The 20,309-nt window shown below is 37.3% G+C and overlaps 1 protein-coding gene across 1 annotated transcript; it reads right to left on the bottom strand.

Moving 5' to 3' along the window:
• Nucleotides 1-1,693: 1,693 nt before the first annotated feature.
• LOC118560592 (cell wall protein DAN4-like) lies at nt 1,694-14,362 on the bottom strand. The gene is made up of 3 exons (XM_036131752.1): nt 14,299-14,362; nt 8,816-9,828; nt 1,694-1,828 (listed from the first exon to the last, which is right to left on the bottom strand). Exons 1-3 carry the CDS (start codon nt 14,360-14,362, stop codon nt 1,694-1,696), a joined length of 1,212 nt encoding a protein of 403 aa, XP_035987645.1.
• Nucleotides 14,363-20,309: the final 5,947 nt, after the last annotated feature.

Raw genomic sequence — 20,309 nt, 5'->3', positions numbered from 1 at the left:
CATTTGATTTGCTTAATAGTAAGGGTTAAAGACTCATATTTCCTGAACACCTGGAGCTTCATATTTTGAAATGTTGAATTTTTGCATTTTAATTCTCCATATAAGAAACTGCTGAGTCAACTCACTCAAACCAGTTACCATGGGAGTGACAAGGAAAAGGTGGTGTGTTTGATACCAATATCACTTGAGCAGAGCGAGGGGAATGAATCCTAAACTGCAGAATAACAGAATAAGTAAGTAGGTGGAAATATTGTAGATGAAGTTTTTTTTTTCCAATGTTTACATAATTTGGTCATCAAAAACATTCTGATTACCTTATAATTTAAACCAGATACTTACATATGAAAGTCATATAAATGTTTCTTTTGTCTGACATTATATCAGATTAAAAATGTCATTTTTTTTTATCTCAGTTAGGATTATCAATGTTTTTTGTTGTTTATATTTGTTTTGGTGGCATTCTTAGGGTCATTGTCTATTTCAAAGACCCATTTGTATCTAAGTTTTACCTTCTTGGCTGATATTTAGAGACATTGCTCCAATATTTCCTGACATGTTTGGTGAAGGACTGAAGCTCAGAAAAGAGCTGGGGAGTCACATGTTGACATTAGTGGTGATTTATTTAAGAAACAGGCTTACAGGATGAACCAGGAACACAACACGGAAGTGACCATAACAGGGTGGAATCTGGAATGAAGACGGATGACCTGACAATGTGACTGACAACGTTAACTGAACTTAAAGATGGAGGGAAACAATACAGTGCTAATTAGGCACAGGTGAACCGAGGGATGCAATCAGGCAGAAGGAAAGAAGGGGTAATGAACTGGCATTTGCAGGGACTGAACAGAAGCTACAGGGAATAGAGAGTGGACCAGACATGGGGAAGAATCAAACTAAACTAATAAACAGAAGTAACGGGACTTCAGAAATAATAATAAGGCATAACCTAACAGAAACCGGATCTAACAGATACAAGAATTTATTAACCCAGTGTTGACAGAAGTGAATGAATGGATATTTGAAGTCCTTTGCCAACATGCGATTTAGAGGTCATGGCTTGAAGAAGCCAACAAAAAGCAAATTTGAGAACCTGGGGTTCCCGAACCAGACACCCTCCTCTCTACAACTACACCTTGAGACCCTGTCCATGAACACCACAAACAGGATTGGTGACAAGTGACAGCCCTTCTGGAGTCCATTGTTATTTAGAAATAGACTAAACTTTTTGCCAAGAATTCCAACACAGCTCTTTGTTTGGGCATACAATAATCTTATGGCCCTCAAAAGCCACCCAGATAATTATACTCCTGCAGAACCCCCCAAAAGATACGTCAGATTACATGGTTGCAAGTCTTCTCCAGATCCACAAAACAAATGTAGACCAGAGAAGCATACTCCTATGACTCCCACAGCTGTTCTGCGAGGGTCTGGCCCACTGTTACATAGACAAAAGCAGGATTACTCAACCAGAATTGAGATTCAGCAAGCAGTCAGAGCTTCTTCTCCAACAGCCCAGAGTAAGCTTTCCCAGGGAGACTGAAAAGTGTGTAATTTAAACATGGTCCCTTTTCCCATTTTTTAATAATTGGGAACACCACCCCGGTCTGTCACTTTAGAAGTGTTATCCCTGTCCTCCTTGCTGTACAGAAGAGGCATGTCAACCATGACGGCCCTACAATGTCCAGAGCCTTCACACCTGCCGCCCTGCCACCAGGGACCTATTTAACTTCCTCAGCAACCTCTTCCACAGTGATGAGATTGCATTTTCCCAATTCTTCACCATGTCCTCCACAGAGGACATGGTGACCTCAGAGTGCTCTTTCCACTGCACAACGATGTCCTCAGTCCGAGTCCACAGTTTCCCTCCCAAAGCACACACACTGGGATGGTCCAAGTTTTCTTTTTCTGAGGCCCCAAAATGTTTGGCCAACCAAACGTCTCTCTCGTTAATCCTCCCAGTCCTGAATTTTAGCTTCCACAACCACATAAACTGCACTAATTCTGGCCACTTGGTACCCGTCAGCTGCTTCAGGAGTCCCCAGGGACCCCCAAGCCCTAAAAGCCTCCTTCTTCAGCTTCACAGCTTCCATCACCTCTGGTGCCCACCAAGACAGGCTAAACATCCTCACTACTGGAATAGAGCAAATTTCAGTGTGGGAAGGGCAAATCTTTGGTGGAGTTGTAATGGGGAACAAGATATGATATTTTGTGACCATTCTGTATGAGTGCAACTAATCTAAATGTATTAAGTTATATTTAGTCCAATTGCATTTAGAAATTATGCAAATCAAAAAAAAAAATAAAACAGGCATCTATAGTTACTCTGTCATACTGGAGCAAATGTTGTAAACAAATCACTTAAACATGGCATACCTTACCTGGTAAAATGACAAGAATTAATATGATCTGTCCAAACTCCATTCTGGCAGTATTGGAATCTGAAAAATCAAACATTTAAATGTTATTTCTTGAAGTTGCAGGTCTAAAACATTAATATGAATTTCATTTATTTCTCTATAGTGATAACAGTGAAATTCCTGTAAGAAGACATTGTGCAAAGTAGCAGCAACAATTTTATTTGGATAGTTTTTACATTATTTGAAGGCTGCTTTTTGTGTTACCATGTTACAGTAAGGCTCCCCTTATGAATGGCTTAGTTTAAAGATATGTTATTAATTAATTTGTAAACACTTTATAACTCATTCACAAGTGTTTATTATGCATTCAAAAAGGGTGTGGTTAGAGACAAAACTGACTGTTTCTTTTTGCCAAATAATAAGATTAATCTGTTCAGCAATATATTTAATTTAGAATTACTTATGTTAAACATTTCAAACTAATTTACTACCTTGTAACACAAACTTACTTGCTATAAATTAGTTATAAATTGTTTTTTTAGGTTAATTAATAAAATAACCATGAACTATTTGCCAGCTATCTGTAGGGGTGTCTTATTATAAAGTAGTACCCTTTTTGCCTTTAGAACTTATGTGAGTATTTGCAAACTTGCCTAATTTGCTTAACTGTAACAAAATAAACCCTGAAAGAGACCTAAATTAAGGAAGAAAAAACTTAGACTTATATGCTCACTTATAAACTAGTTTTCTTGAGGCTCCACTGGAAATTAGTCTCAATTCTTTAACATTGGTGTATGGAAATGTTCTCACTTTCACTATTAGAAATTACTTCGTGTTCCGTTATATATCTTTGTATAGATCTTTGGTGGGTGTCCATATTGAACCCCAGCTCTACTTTGTCCTTGGGCTCCTGCTTTGCCTGCTGGCAGTGGTCAGTGGCGCCGATTGTGTCAGTCTTGCCCGAGGGCACCCATGGCTACAATTGTAGTTTACCACCATCCACATGTGTATGAATGGGTGAATAGTGTAAAGGGCTTTGGAGTCCTCTGACCTGATAAAGCGCTATACAAGTCCAGATCATTTACCATTTGACTGAATTCTAAGTTTTGATAACCCAAGATATTTTTATATCAATGATTAATAATAATTGGAAATTAATTTAAGGATATGGGCATGAAATAGCTGGTAATGAGATAAGGAATACATCTGTTTGTTTAGCACATTACAATTAAAGAAGGTAATTTATGTGAAATATACTGAAAATTTCAGAATATTATTGTTTAGAAAGGTTAATACTTTCTTCAGTCTGATGATTAATTGCCATTGCAAGTGCTATAATTAGACTGCATTGAGGGTTGGAAGATGTTTGTTTAAGAGTAGCTCACTAATGAATTACGCATAAAAAACACCAATCTGCAATTTTGGGTTGAGCTTAATTCATGGTTCCAGAATAAACAATTATTTAAATTGTAGCACCATATATAAATCACAGTCTACATCAACAAATGTGCAAAAACCTAAATTTCAGACAAGGGTATTCACATGCCATCTTTTTATGCAGTAATATGGAATCTCATGCATTATCGATCCAAACATATAAAACAACAGTCAGCTCAACAAAAGGAAGAAATACCATTTAAAATGTGTTACTACATGAAAAATAAATAAATTACAAGACACAACATGACAAAGATATAAGTACATACAGCTGAGTACCAAATGAACAAAAGTACTCACCGGAAATGAAATTTAAGCTGAATTGTTTTTAATTAAACAAATGATATGGCAAGTGTTCAATTGCTAATATTGTTATACTTTCCAAAAAGTCTTTTCCTCAATTCAAGATCTCATTATTGAACAAACAAACAGGAGCTCAGTTTTGTTCTTTAGATGCTTCTCCTTCAGTGCCCGTTGAAACAACTGTCAAACTCTGTTACACCAAAAATAAATATTTCACCCTAGAGCTTTTATTCAAAGAGTTTCTTGTAAGTCATGCAAAGATATTTGAATGTTGAATTGTCTTCAGGTCATACTCTTTTGCATTACCATACAAAGCTCATCAGTCTACATACAAAGGAGCCTGGTCCATTGTTACAGTTTTCATTATGTCTCATTTCTGTCTATATTGACTCCAACTACAGGATGTTTTGTTCTGTTAATTGAGACGTTTCTCTCCACTATTACCTGAGGCTCGCTCAGGATAATGAATTCCAGTGAAGTCCAGATTTCATGCAATTTCATTTCATGGCATACCTTACCTGGTAAAATGACAAGAATTAATATGATCTGTCCAAACTCCATTCTGGCAGTGTTGGAATCTGAAAAATCAAACATTTAAATGTTATTTCTTGAAGTTGCAGGTCTAAAACATTAATATGCATTTCATTTATTTCTCTGTAGTGATAACAGTGAAATTCCTGTAAGAAGACATTGTGCAAAGTAGCAGCAACAATTTTATTTGGATAGTTTTTACATTATTTGAAGGCTGCTTTTTGTGTTACCATGTTACAGTAAGGCTCCCCTTATGAATGGCTTAGTTTAAAGATATGTTATTAATTAATTTATTCAAAGAGTTTCTTGTAAGTCATGCAAAGATATTTGAATGTTGAATTGTCTTCAGGTCAAACTCTTTTGCATTACCATACAAAGCTCATCAGTCTACATACAAAGGAGCCTGGTCCATTGTTACAGTTTTCATTATGTCTCATTTCTGTCTATATTGACTCCAACTACAGGATGTTTTGTTCTGTTAATTGAGACGTTTCTCTCCATTATTACCTGAGGCTCGCTCAGGATAATGAATTCCAGTGAAGTCCAGATTTCATGCAATTTCCTGTTTTTTCTTATCGATTTCCCAGTTTTGGCATGTGAAGTAGACACTGTTTTGACTTTGAAGTCTGGGTCTTAAAATGTTAATTTTCGATGGAGCTTATAGTTCAAGTATGTTATGATGAGTTATCTCTATAGTTATGCTTTTATAGGTTTAGGTTGCTTGACGACATACTCCTCTCTGTTATACCTTCTCTCTACTTTATATTTGTGGATCGTTTGTATTTACTGTTATTTGTAACTTTGTGTTCTCTCTCATAATTTTTCTACTGCTCACTACAGTTACTGGGATTTCTTTGATTAAGAGCTTTTTACCAACTGCAAAAACAGTTTCAATGCAGTCTACTGGTTTCTAGGATCACTTTTTGTCCAACTGTTTTATGAGCGACTGGCTCTCACTGTATTGTGATATAAACAAGATTGACTGAACTACATGCAGTTTTACTTGACAGACAGCATCATTCTGTTGCATTTGGCCTGATAACTTAATCTGAACTGAATAGGAATCTTGTTTCCATGGACATAATTAGGAGCTGTCTGTCTTTTAAAGTGACTTGAGATGATATGATGAATGAAGTGATGTAAAAACAAAATCTCAATTGATTTTGTTTTATGTATTTATTTTGGAACAAGTTGACACCTGTAAGGTACTTTTGGATAACCATTTTGAATTTTCTTGCTTAGTATAAAACAACATTTTGCTGCTTTGAAATGGTCGGGTGAATTCAACAAGACAGAAGAGAGAATTTAGGATCCAGGAAGATTTGTATGCAGAGGTGATAGGAAAATAATGTCCGATGTAAACATAGCAGCAAAATAGTGTTGCATTTTGCTTTGCACGCAGTGTTGTGTTTTGCATTCTATTTTGAATTGTTAAAATGTTATGATGTGAGGAGAAAATACAAATTTCTGTTCTCTATAATCTATTTTGTCTTAAAATTTCGCATGTCATAATGAATAACATTATGGGGAACGCAAAGAATATAAACCAAAAGTTAATTAAATCAGATTCAACTAAAGTTACTGTATTTTTATTCCCCCAATTCACAACAACTCATTTAATCCAATTTACATCCAATGATGCAGAATTTAATTCAGTTCAATTCATTGCATTTTAGCTACAGTTCAAATAATTCCAACTCAATCCAGATTCTCATCCAAATACAAAGTCAATCTCAATTATAGTAAAATGCTGCCAAATTTTGGTGATCATTTAAAGCCAGTTGGTAAATATCTTTCCATCTATTAAAGCCATGAACCCTGCAGTCATCCCTCATTCTGATTGAGCATTTGGCAACAAGGTGGAGGAATTTTGAACTGAGATAAACCTGCAGCAAATCTAGGCTATGTGTGAGGCACAATTTGCCACAGCTGGCTGAAGGTTGAGAAGACAGAAAGCAGAAACAGAAAAATACAGAAAATGCTGGGACTGTCGTACTTCCCTTAGGAAAGAAAAATAAAGTGCACAAAAGCGATGGCACCAATTTCTCCTACAAAGGCTTTGTTTAGAAAAATGGGAGCTAAACACACAAGCATTAAGCCAGAGCTACTTTATATGAGAAAAAAAAAAATAAAGAAAGATCACATTCTCAACATGAGTTTTCTTTTAACCACATTTTTGATGAACACCAGTCTGTCTTCAGTATGTAGATATGTACCACAGGATTAGGATGTTTCTGGATCTAAATGATTATTAAGGAGACCTGCATTTGTTACATAAACCCTAACCCAGCTATAGTAGTATTTCAAATATGCAAACCTTAGAGTTATATAAAAATGCTTATAATGTGATATAGGCAATATAATGAAATTTGTTAGTTTCCAAGACCTTGTCTGCAGATATTGTCTCTACTATCAGTTTCAGCCACGGTGCGGAGTTGGACACAACATCTTGGGTGTCCTCCTTGGGAAACCTTGGCAGGTTTAATGAGAAGGAATATTGCTTAAAAAATCTAAGATCTCTGAATGTCTGTGTGCATAATGTGGATAAAGGAACTGTGAGCATCCTCAACTTTCCTCCCAGCAAAATAAATCTCCCACTCGCTATGGCTGGCGGCTGCTGTTCAAAACAGATTAATACATTTATGTAGAGTCATGAGCCAAGGCTAGAATTAAAGCTTTAAACTAGAGCACTTTAAAAACAGCACAATGGACCAACAGCCTGAACAGACATTCTATACAAATATTAAAAACACAAACACAAGAAGACAAATTAAATATATTATAAAGCAACTCGTACAAATAAAAATTATTCATGTTTGGTCAAAATCCAATGAATAAAGATGAGTTTTCAGAGCAGATTTAAAAATACAGTGAATAAGTCCATCTGGTGTGCACTGTCCGTGAATTGCAAAGCCTTGCAGCTTCCACAGAAAAAAGCTCTCTTCCCTTCTGAGCTTCAGCCGTGTCCTCGGCACATCCAGGAGAAGTTTGTTATTGGCCTGAGTGAAAGGGAGGGGCAATGTAATTGTAAAAGTTCAGAGAGGTAAGGTGAGCCAAGACCACTTACAGAAGTGACAGACCATTTTCTGAGGTGGCCCCCAAGTGGTGGAGCAAGTGGAAGATCAGTGTGACTCAAACAGCTGATTAATTTAAGTTTCTGCTTAAAACAAATTTCTTTTCAATAGCTTTCAACTCTATTTGTGCTACTATTATTGTTGATTATTGTTGATCTTCTACTTAACTGTGAATGTTCTTAGTATGAAACTTAATGAATAAAATGAGAGATGTCAATGTAATATCAACTGCATTTATGCAAACACCTACAATAGTATAACTTTTTAGAAATATTTAATATTTAAGGTAATGTTTATGATAAAACAATAATGAATTCAATTGCTGCAGTGTTTCACCATTTATCTTTATTATATTAATAGTTAGACAGGAAAAATAAGCATAATGTTTTACAGAATAATGAATACAGGATATATTTGTTATGAATACATTGAAAAGAAAAACTGGGAAATCACGCAGGACAATGCTCAGTTTATATTTGTAGAAAAAAAACTTATATTAGGAGAAACATTTTAAGGATTGCATGAACAGTCAAACTACATAATTATTCAAGAATTACTTTCATGTTCGCTCAAAGATTATAAATTATATTACTTTAACATCATACTTGAGTTTATGTAAATAAACAGGAAATAACTGACATGAACAAACTTTACTTACTGTCTTACTGTCACTATTAAGTCAAGTTCATAGAGTTGTGAAAACTTAGTGTGTACAACTTGCACATACTAACATTTTTTAAGTTCACTAAAGTTGTTTTTTGAGGCAACCATTCTGCATACTTTTTTAAAGTAAAGTCAACTTAATGCATCTTACAGTGTAGTTGTAGTTGTTGTGGTTGTTGGGTTGACTATAGTAGTTGTAGTTGTGTTTGTGGTTGTTGGGTTGACTATAGTAATTGTAGTTGTGTTTGTGGTCGTGGAAGTGGTGGTTGATTTAACTACAGTCGTTGTAGTTGTTGTGGTGGTGATTATGGGAGTGGTGGTTGATTTAACAACAGTCGTTGTAGTTGTTGTGGTGGTGATTATGGGAGTGGTGGTTGGTTCAGCAACATCAGTTGTTGTTGATAAAGTATTAGTTGTAGCTTTTGTAGCTGCATTGATAGTAGTAACCGTAGCATTTGAAATGGGGATGGTGGTTGTGGAATTGATAGTTGGGTTGGCTGTAGTAGTTGACAAAGTATTAGATGTAGCATTATCAGTTGCAGTGATGGTAGCAACCGTAGCATTAGAAGTAGGGCCGATGGTCGTGATAGTGGTGGTTGGGTTGGCTGTTGTAGTTGATGAAGTATTAGATGTAGCATTATCAGTTGCAGTGATGGTAGCAACCGTAGCATTAGAAGTAGGGCCGATGGTCGTGATAGTGGTGGTTGGGTTGGCTGTTGTAGTTGATGAAGTATTAGATGTAGCATTATCAGTTGCAGTGATGGTAGCAACCGTAGCATTAGAAGTGGGGGCGATGGTCGTGATAGTGGTGGTTGGGTTGGTTGTAGTAGTTGACAAAGTATTAGATGTAGCATTATCAGCTGCAGTGATGGTAGCAACCGTAGCATTAGAAGTAGGGCCGATGGTCGTGATAGTGGTGGTTGGGTTGGCTGTTGTAGTTGATGAAGTATTAGATGTAGCATTATCAGTTGCAGTGATGGTAGCAACCGTAGCATTAGAAGTAGGGCCGATGGTCGTGATAGTGGTGGTTGGATTAGCTGTTGTAGTTAATGAAGTATTAGATGTAGCATTATCAGCTGCAGTGATAGTAGCAACCGTAGCATTAGAAGTGGGGGCGATGGTCGTGATAGTGGTGGTTGGATTAGCTGTTGTAGTTGATGAAGTATTAGATGTAGCATTATCAGCTGCAGTGATAGTAGCAAGCGTAGCATTAGAAGTGGGGGCGATGGTCGTGATAGTGGTGGTTGGGTTGGTTGTAGTAGTTGACAAAGTATTAGATGTAGCATTATCAGTTGCAGTGATGGTAGCAACCGTAGCATTAGAAGTGGGGGTGATGGTCGTGATAGTGGTTGTTGGGTTGGCTGTAGTAGTTGACAAAGTATTAGATGTAGCATTATCATCTGCGGTGATGGCAGTATCCGTAGCATTTGAAGTGGGGGCGGTTGTTGGTAAAGGCGTGTCTGCAAGTAAGAGTGCAAAGACGTAACATGACAAAGTGTTTTTGTTATAAATACCAGCTTTTAAAAGTGTATTTTAAGTTAAGTGTCCTGATAAAATAGAAAAAAGAAATAGGATAAGTCCTCTGGACGTGTTCTTTGTTGAAACTCCTCAGACTGACGAAGTCTCGGAGAAGAGACAAATGTTTCAACAAAGAAGCACCATCCAGAGAAACTATGCAGTTTCTTTTTATGTCTTAAGTTAAAGTCAATTCATCACAAAAAATAGCAGACAAGTAAACACTTAAAAAAGTAACATATTTTTAAATGCAACCCAAATACGACCTTTTTGTCCATATGCAAGCCATATAAGAATTTTTCACGGCAGTCTGAATTACCTACTTCCAATGTTTTCCTCCAAAAAAAAAAAATCTAGTTTGTGCCACTTCGAAATGGGATACCAAATCGGATATGTATCCAATAGTTTTCAAAGTGTCTTCAGTCTTAATAGCCATGTTGTATTTCATACAACTTATAGGTCCCTTTCCTGGCTCTCATTACACACCCACACAGACTTTTCTACAGCAGTAGCAGTCACTGCTCCTCAAAAGATCAATGTTATTTGCTGTGCTTTGTTCCCCTTACGATTTTTGCTTTGTTATAATATGGTCTTAATGTTGTCGGATTCTATTGCTCGACAACTACATAATAATAGAGATGCCAGTATCCACAAAAAATTTTAACGAAGCATTATTGAATGCATCTAGTAACAATTACATTCATTACTACTTCCATAAACTGTGACATCTTGACTGATGTTGGATGCTGTGCTGCTTGAAGTTTATTTATTATTATTATTTTTTTTAGTGGAACATCTGTTATGATGTGTAACCATAGCGACCAGTTGGTTTTGCGCAACATGGAGCAGCTGATTAACATCTCAAAAGCCAGAATATTACTTGAACTGCTGTACATCCCCATATCCCAGATGAACTAAAAGGGAGGTGGTGAGGATGCAGAGCAGGAGCACGAAGGAGAGAGAGAATGAGGACATTTAAGCCATCAATTCCATCTATTATTATGGGTAATGTGACATCTTTGGGAAACAAGTTGGAGGAACTCTTAACAAGGACCTAGCCAGAAAATCGGGAATGCAGTATTATCTGTTTCACTGAAACATGGCTGCAGGATCATGTTCCCGACTTCAGCTCTCTCTGCCAGGCTTTTTGACCATATGAACAGAGACAAATTGAAAGAAGAGCGGAAAGAGCAAAGGTGGTGGATTGGCAGCGCTGGTAAACAAGAGATGGTGTCACCCAGGACATGTCACTGTGAAGGTTTGTCTCAGCAGCCCAGATACTGAAGTGTTAGCAGTGGGTTTTCATTCACATTATTTACCCAGAGAGCTCATCAGCGTAATTTTGTGTTATTTTCAACAGTCTACATTCCACCATCAGCTGTAGCTGACATTGCTTGTGATGACCTCTGCTCAGTTGTGAATAAGCTACAGACACATCATCCAGATGCTTTTCTGGCAATATCTGGTGATTTTAATCATGTCTTATTCTCTGCTACACTGGGATCAGCCCAGGGTCTTTCTGCTGCAAGGCCACAGTGCAACCCTGTATTAGTGCAACTAATCAAAATGAAGTTAGATTTGATCCAACTGCATTTAGAAATTCTACAAATTTATTTACAGTCATCCATATTTAGTCGGTCACATGGGAATAAATGTTGTAAACAAATCACTTAAACATGACATACTTTACCTGCCAAAATGACAAGCATTAACATGATCTGTCCGTATCCCATTCTGAGAATTCTGGAATCTGAAAAATCAAACATTCAAATATTTATTATTACCTAAGTTACATATGAGCTTTATCAAAAGGGAAGTTTTAAGCTTAGCCTTAAAAGTAGACAGGGTCGTTGCCCCGCACACCAAATCTGGGAGTTGGTCCCACAGGAGAAGAGCCTGATAACTAAAGGATCTTCCTCCCATTCTACTTTTAGAGACTATAGGAACCACCAACAGACCTGCAGTCTGAGAGCAAAGTGCTCTGTTAGGAACATACGGGATAATCAGAGATCTGATTACCCCTTAGGTCTGTAAATTCATGTCTTATGTTTTTGAACCATGCCTTTATGAAAATGAGAATTATCATTTTTAAATACACCAGAGCAATCAAGGAAGGAAAAGCTTCAGTTTATATATATTCACTTATAAATTAGTTTTCTTGAGGCACCACAAGAAACTACTCTCAATCATTTAATATATTTTACATTGGGCAAATTAAAAATTACTTTGTGTTCAGTTTTAGGGGGGACGTGTTTGCCCAAACTTTCTCATCGATTTTCTTGAATATAACTGAGTGTAATATTTGCCAATGGCTACTAATTATTTTAAATCATCATACAAGTTAGCATAAAATATTTTAAGTAATATTAACGGAAAGAGATCTGTTTAACACAGTAAGATTAAAAATGTTAAATTATGTGAAATATTCTAGACAGATCTTTTGAGATTATTTTTAAAAGAATAATACGTCAATCTGGTGTTTAGTCGGCATTGAAACTGCTCTGCTTAGAAGTTGCATTGATGTATTAAAGATGTTTGTTTAAAAGAAACAATAATTATTAATTATACATAAAAACAGCAATCTGCAATCTTAAGTGGAGCTTAATTCACAGTTCAAGAATAGACTATTATTTAAATTGCAGTACCATATATAAATCAGTCTACATCAACAAATAAAATAAAAACATCAAACAGGGACATTTTACATGTCCATAATTTATACACAAAGATGCATGCACCATCATTTCAATCATATAAACACAGCCAACACAACTAAATAAGCCCTAATTATGAGACACATCATGACAAAGATACAAATACAGACAGCCGAGTAACAAATGAACAAAAGTACTCACCAAAAAATAAATTCAAGCTGAACTGTTTCTAGTTCCACAAATGATACTGCAAGTGTTCAATATCTGCAAATGTCATATTTTTATACAAGTCTTTTCCTTTTATTCTTCAAGGAAAATACTTTTATGATAGCTTCATTAACAAATGATCAACAGGAGCTCAGCTTCTTTGCTCAGATGCTTCTCCTACACTGCCTGTTGAAACAAATGTCAAACTCATTAAAACGTCCTTCTATGTAATCTGTACAAAAATAAATATTTCTCCCTAGAGCTATTATTCAAAATAGTTTCTTGTAAGTCATGCACAGATATTTGAATATTGAATTGTCTTCAGGTCATACTCTTTTGCTGTACCATACAAAGCTGGTCAGTCTACATACAAAGATTCCTGGTCCATTGTTACAGTTTTCATTGTGTGCAATTTCTGTCCGTATTGACTCGAACTGCAGGATGTTTCGTTCTGTCAAATTGAGATGTTTCCACTGTTACGTTATGCTTGCACAGGATAATGAAGTTCAAATTTTAAAAATTTCTTATAGATCTCCCAATTTTGGGAGTAGACACATTTTTTGACATTGAAGTCTGGGTCTTAAAACTTAAATTTTTTGATGGAGCTTATAGTTCAGGTAAATTAACTAACGAGTTATCTTTCTAGTTATAAATTCATTGGTTTAGGTTGCTTGAAGACATAACCATTTGCCCCACTCTGTTATGCCCTCCTTCTACTTTCTATTTATGGATTGTTTGTAAATGCTGTTACTAATGCCGTTGCGTTCTCTCTCTTAATTTTTTTTTGCCACTCATAGTTGTTCTGCTGTAAGTTTCTTCATGATTAAAGAAAAACATTCCTCTTCACTTTCACCACATAGTTGCTCTGTCAAGATGGAGAGGTTGTTGGGCAGACCAAATGCAAACAGGAACTCGGGAGCAGCATAGTGAGGAAGTATTTACAGTTTTTATTGGTTGCTTTGACCTGTTTGAAGAAACTGGCAATCTCTAAGTTTTCATCATCACCATCTCAGCAGAGCAAAAGACACCTCTTGCAAATGAGTTAACCCATTCTCATTGGTTTGACACATTTCCCCACCCTTTTGCAAAACAATTAATGCAGATGTCATACAAGCAGTCCAAACTCCATTGCTTTAGCTGTGGTAGCTAAACAGAAACCATATGTTCCCAGCTCTTTTAAACTTTGTGATCGATATGAAATCACTGAAGCACCTGTTTGACACTTCTTCATACAACTTTTCAATTTACAATCAGTCTGCAGGCCTTAAAAGGTGCCATGCTGTGTGTTGTTCTTTGCAAGCATGGATGGGCTAAGGCAGATGAGAGTCAGAGAAAGGGGTAGATGGCTCTTGGGAAGAGGAGTCCGAGGAAGAGGAATCCGTGTGCGAGATGGAGGTGTAGCTGGAAGGGCAGAAGTTACAGATGAAATTCGGACAACTATTCTACTCCTGTTCTGCAGTCCCATGATGTCATTCCCTGCTCTCTGTGCTGCACCAGCAATCAAGTCTGAGCGGTTACACCTGCAGCAACTATAATTACTAGGAGTTGATGCACCTGGCATGAGCACTGTATATTCCTGGCTCTCCCAGTAGGTAACTGCCAGATTCTTCAAAGCCATTTTGTGAGTAGACCATGCTGTGTTCCTTGTACTGACCGCCTGATCTTGACCTGTCTCGTTCCTGCTTTCCTTCTGCCTGTCTTTCCCCGGTTGGATACTTGTATTGGCTTCTGATCTCTGAACATTGACCTCCTGCCTTGCTTATCGACCAAGCCTGCCTGCCTCTAACCCTGTCTGGTTTCTCCTGCTTATTGGTAATGACCCAAGCCTGGAACTCAGACCTGTCTCCTGTCTCTGCCCTGCTTGGAAACCTCTGCAAGGTGCGTGTGCCTCCTGTTGCCAATTCTCTCGCTTGGATCCCGGATTGCTGTCTTGCCTAGCCATTCTGGAAACACCTGCCCCGTGGACTGTCTACCTGATGACAACTGCCCAGCTAGCTTCTGCCCTGCTTAGTTATACAGAGATTCAGATCAGTCAGTCAGTGATCCAAATCATTCAGTCGGAGCCATCGGGATAAATCATCAGAGCCAGTGCACCATCCTGGCATCTGAGAAGTGATTCCAGTTTGAGCTCCAGAGGAAGAATGTTTATACTAAACATTCTTGAATGCTTATTCTGTCTGCTGAATTATCAGGTCTCCAGATTCTGTCAAGGGCATTACAGTAAATAGCTTTCCATTTAACAAAGCCCTGCCACAAACCATGCAGTCATCCCTCATTTTGACAGAGCATTTGTTAACAAGAGAGAGGAACTTTTAACAGAAAAGAGAAATCTACAGAAAATCCAGGCATAAGGTACTATCTGCCACAGCTGGCTGAGGATTGTGAGGACAGAAAACAAAATAGGTAAAACACAAGTAATGCTAAGAAATACCTTGGAAATGGGTAGCTAAACACAAAAGCATTAGGCCAGAGGTACTTGCTATGAGAGAAAAATTAAAGAACGTTAGATCAAGTTCTCAATGTTTAATTAACACCCACAATTTGGATCTCACCAATCTGCCATCATTAAGTGGATATGTACCACAGAGTTAGGCTTTTGGATTTAAAGCTTTACCTAGAAGACCTGCATTTGTTCCATAAGCCCTAATTAGATATAGTTGTATATAAGTTACTATAACACTAATGCAAAACGCAGTACTGGCAATATGTCTGGACTTGTTTGTTTCCATGACCTTCCATGGATGGTGGGAAAGGGACTGTCATGGGATCCTGCAGACTTTTTCGGAATACCTTGGCAGGTTTAATGAAGAGGAATATTGTTTACTTAATCTAAGATCTCTGAATGTCTCAGAATGTGGGAGTGGTGGCTTAATGTTCATGGAGCCAGGTGTATGCCTCTTAGAGAGGCTGCAAAGATTTCTGGTTAGAAATGGTGTCTGTCCCTCTGTCTCCTAACCCTAACCACAGATGAGTGAGCCACTCATTATGGCAGCACAATGCTCCCTAAGGGATGAGTTAAACAGAGACAAAATTCACCTCTGTGGGTCTATAAAGGGAAATATTTATTTCATATATGTGAATTTTTTTAAAGCTTTTCTGAGATTAAACTACAGCCTGAAAAAAACCTCCCTCTCTCTGTGTTGCTCATCACTGGCACAATGCAGAGGTTTGCATCCTTCTCCCCCAGGTACTCAAGCAAAGAACCGTGCAAAGAATTTATTGACGAACATAGCCTGTATTTGTTGTAGCTGCCATGTAGTCAAAGAATGACATAACTATTTTAGTCGTATTATTGAGTGGGGCACAATTATGGTAGCTTTTAAGAGCATTAATGAATAACTTTTGAGTAATGTCAGCCAGTTGTGATAGAATCATGGGCCATGGACAAGGCCAATGTGCCCAATTCTGCTTTAAAGTTTCAATGTGCAAGCTATACATGTAGGCCCCACATCATGGATACACTGCTACTGTTGCAAGTCCACTTTTCCAACATAATTATACTAATTAAACTACTACGACCTTGCTAATGGAACTATGAACATATTCAGAGTTCCTCCATGCAAAATAGATCTCCTACTGTTTGTGACAAGAGCTTGGCAAAAAAAAAACACTCCACACTCCCTTTTTTTAATTGTAGCATGGCAATTTTCCTGTATAAACAGAGCTTTACATAAGAACAGCCTGTAATGCAAACACATTTCTGAACAATAGCATGGAAACAAATGAGAAGACCTTTGTGACATGGCTAGAACAATGTTTAAAGAGACTAACTGGATCCAAAACAGACTGAATGTTTCTTCTTTTACCTTTATTTCACCAGGATAATGTCTCATTGAGATTAAAAACCTACTTTTCAAGGGAGTCTTGGCCAAGGAGCAGCAACAAATAAAATGTTACACAGTTAGAGGAAAACAACCAGGACTAAATGTGTTAAAACTAAATTTTCATCATCTGTCCCTTGGTCTGAGACAAAAACCATGAAAGATTAGATTTGTTGAATGAAATCTTGACAGAAACACAAAAAACTTGATCTATTTCAGAGCTTTTAATCAAAAAATTCCAAGTCAATACAATGAATAGCATGTATGAATAAAAAGAGCAAAAATCATTTGCCATAACCTTCACACCAAGGGTTGCAAGTCTTATTTTAGGGTAACTCTTTTTGACTTGCTTTTTTCAATTTGACTTTTTTTTTTTTCAATACAGACTTAAAGGTATGGTGGATAATCTTCTTTTGGCTTCCAGTTTCAGGGGTATCACCTTATCTATTGGTTGTCCCACATGCCAATCATTGTGACGTGCTTATCTAACGCTAATGTGCTTGCATGTTCTTTCCTAGTTTCCTCTTTTTTATGAATACATATGAATAATGTTGTGCTATCAAGCCATGAGGAAACATCGAGACTGATTTGTGAACAACGTAACAGGACACTGCTACCTCCATGCAGGCGTTGCCTCTCACAGCAGGGTGCCCTGCTATGAAGCCAGGCTACTCCTCACTTATCTTTCTTCTTGCCTGTAGACTCTCAAGGAGAAGGTCTGCACTGGGAAAACCAGCCATCCATGCGGGCCACATGGGACTTAAAGACTCACGAGCATCTGCAGGGTTGACCAAGCGGAGTAAAATGTGCTTTCTGAGAAACTCAGTCCCGTTGCTCCTGGAGCGACAAATTGGGAATTTCTCTTCGTCGAGAGGACCTCACTGGGCCTGGAGAACTGCAGGCTGGATCGAAGCTAAGTCTGCAGTCTAACTTCTGTGTAACCAGACACCGGAGTAACGAATCAGTCTATGCCGAATCCAGCCTTGTTTTGTTTTTCTGACTCCAGATGGCCTGGAGCGGCCTTCCTCCTGCAGCCGGCACAGGACCCATTTTCCCAAGCTAAGAGCAAAAACTGAGCTGAAGTCGCCCGCTGCAGGGCTGAGTTTCACATGCCGGAGACCCGGAGCAGCTTGCTTTAACAGCTACGTTCGGCTAGCCCATAGCCCAGAGCCGCATGCCCGCTGCTTTCCCTTGGAATACTGCCTCCAACTGGATGTCCAAAGTGAATCGAATTGACACCGAGGCACCGACAAGTTTGGCAGAGAAATAAAGTTAAATGGTTTATTTACAAGATTTACTTGATGTGTTTACACTGTGTTTTTGAAACACGTGGAGCTTACAGGGTAGCTCCCGCTAGCTTCATCGAACCATACCATTGCTGATGTAATTTGAGCGTGTTTTTATGGTTATAACAAATGTTGTCTTCACAAGGGTTTTATACATTGATCAGATATTGATGTTTGTGTAATCTGGTCCGCTCATTGCGACTAAAATAAAACCGAATCTTTATAAAATTTGCACCGAATGTCAGCTAGTGCAATGCTATTAGCTTCCGCATAACTTCCGTTCTTCCCGGATACGCAAATATAGTTTGTTTCAAACATAAGGTTTGTTTCGTTTCGCTCCACCATCGTCGATAGTGCTATGAGCGTTATTACTACTATGGGCTGATATTCACTGGACAATACATAACAGAGTTATTTATTAAACACTAAATAACTTTAAACAGTGTGTAATAGCACAACAGTAAATTGAAAAGAAAACTGGGCAAGTATGCAGGAAAACACTGAGACAATTTATATTTGGAGTACCTTAAACTATTAAGAGAGAAATCTTAAGGATTGCGGTAATTTAATAATTCTTCAAGAATTAGCTTCATGCTATCTAAAAGATTATAAATATTACTTTAAAATTAACAAATTTATTTCAGACAATCCAACAAAATTATAAAATTACCCCATACAAACAATTTATGATGATACATGTAATTATTTATATGTATAATGTCGTGATTATGTCTGAAAAGAGAAACATAACTAACATTGATGCAAATGAACATGAAAAAACTGACTTGAACACAGTTGAGTAGTCTGACATTTTAATTGAACCAACTCTTTTGTTGTAAAGCACCAAGATTCAACAAAGATTTTAAAGTTTAATTTCATTAATAATTATTGGTTACTAATTATAGCAAGTTCCTGGTTCATTCCAGGAATAGTTTATATTTTCCTGCAGATTTTCCTCTGGAAACCAGCAGAGACGTTACTGCTGACTTGACGGAAGCCATGTCAACAGGACTGTAGTGATGATGCTGATCTTGTGGCTTACAGCACTTGACATCTCTGCAAGAATGGAAAAGGGGACAAAACCATATGTCAACAAATGTCTCTGTGATATTGCAGATTTTGTATAATTTACAAGCTAATTTATGTTTTCATTTGTGTGTATGTTATTTAGCTTACGTGCGCCATCCACAAAAACATAACTCGTGTCAATATTGAAATCCGTGATTTTTGAAGCTGCATTGATCAAAACCTCTACAATCTGGGTGTTATTAGCAACAAATTCTGTTGAAAATTGAAGATGCAGGTTGTTGATGATAGACCCGTTGCTGCAAAAGTAATAAAATATTATTTAATTTGTACATGTTTATATTCAACCATATTCCAAATTTATCTGTAAATCATACCTGAAGTTAATCACAGCAAAATCACGTAATGATGTAAACACTTGCCGATAGAGAGGATCCAGCTGTGGAAAGACAAAGTGCATGTGTTTTTTAAGCACTTAATTTTAAAGTTGTAATTTTTTATATTGCTCACCAAAATCCTAAAATTGCACAAAATCTCCAGCTTTGAGTAAAGGGTCTACAACCATTGTTTAAGCTAATCTAGTAAGTAAAGAAGCTTAAATATGGAGGCGGGGAAAATGTACCGAATAATGAACAACCAAAAGTATTTAGATGCCTTTTTTGTTTTGTTTTGCTTTAATTTATCGCCACCTTGTAGTACCTTTAATAATGACTTGATATTACCTTATCTGCCCTTTTTTTAAAAATAAATGAGTTAATAGCAAGCTTTTCCACAACTTGGTGAAGGGCCAACTGCGTAATTAAACAATTTGAATCAGATATTTTGAATAAGGGAAAAATCTAAACCATGATTTTCATGGGAAAGATTGTTTTCTTACAAACACTAAATTATAAGGGACCCAGGCAACTCTAATTCCCCACCCCTGGTGTAGAATATTGTCTGATTCATTCAGTTTTCATTTTTTGGAGACAAAATCAGTTCAATGTTTTTTGTGTAGCTTTTACAATTCTCTCCCACTGCTTTTAAAAACTCTGTTGCAAACATTTCACTTTCAGCTGAAATGAGACTTACTTTGGACTTTAAAAGTGCTGTTCGATTTTTAAATGGTGTAGATAATGGGTTGAGCAGATCAGCTGTGAAGGTCTCTCTGGCAGACCTAAAAGTCAGTAGCTTTGTTATCGTTGACTCCATAGTTGCTGTTGTTTCAGTTGTTGGTTTGACTTCAGTAGTTGTAGGTATTGTGGTGTTTGGGCAAGTGGGTGTTGGTTTGACAGCCATGGTTGTAGTTGTTGTAGTGGTGGTTGTGGAAGTGGTATTTGGTTTGACTATAGTAGATGTAGTTGTTGTGGTGGTTGTGACAGTGGTATTTGGTTTGACTATAGTAGATGTAGTTGTTGTTGTGGTTGTGACAGTGGTATTTGATTTGACTATA

Source organism: Fundulus heteroclitus, unplaced genomic scaffold, assembly GCF_011125445.2.
Source record: "Fundulus heteroclitus isolate FHET01 unplaced genomic scaffold, MU-UCD_Fhet_4.1 scaffold_459, whole genome shotgun sequence".
Classification (NCBI taxonomy): domain Eukaryota; kingdom Metazoa; phylum Chordata; class Actinopteri; order Cyprinodontiformes; family Fundulidae; genus Fundulus; species Fundulus heteroclitus.
This window is presented reverse-complemented; position numbering and strand designations above follow the sequence as displayed.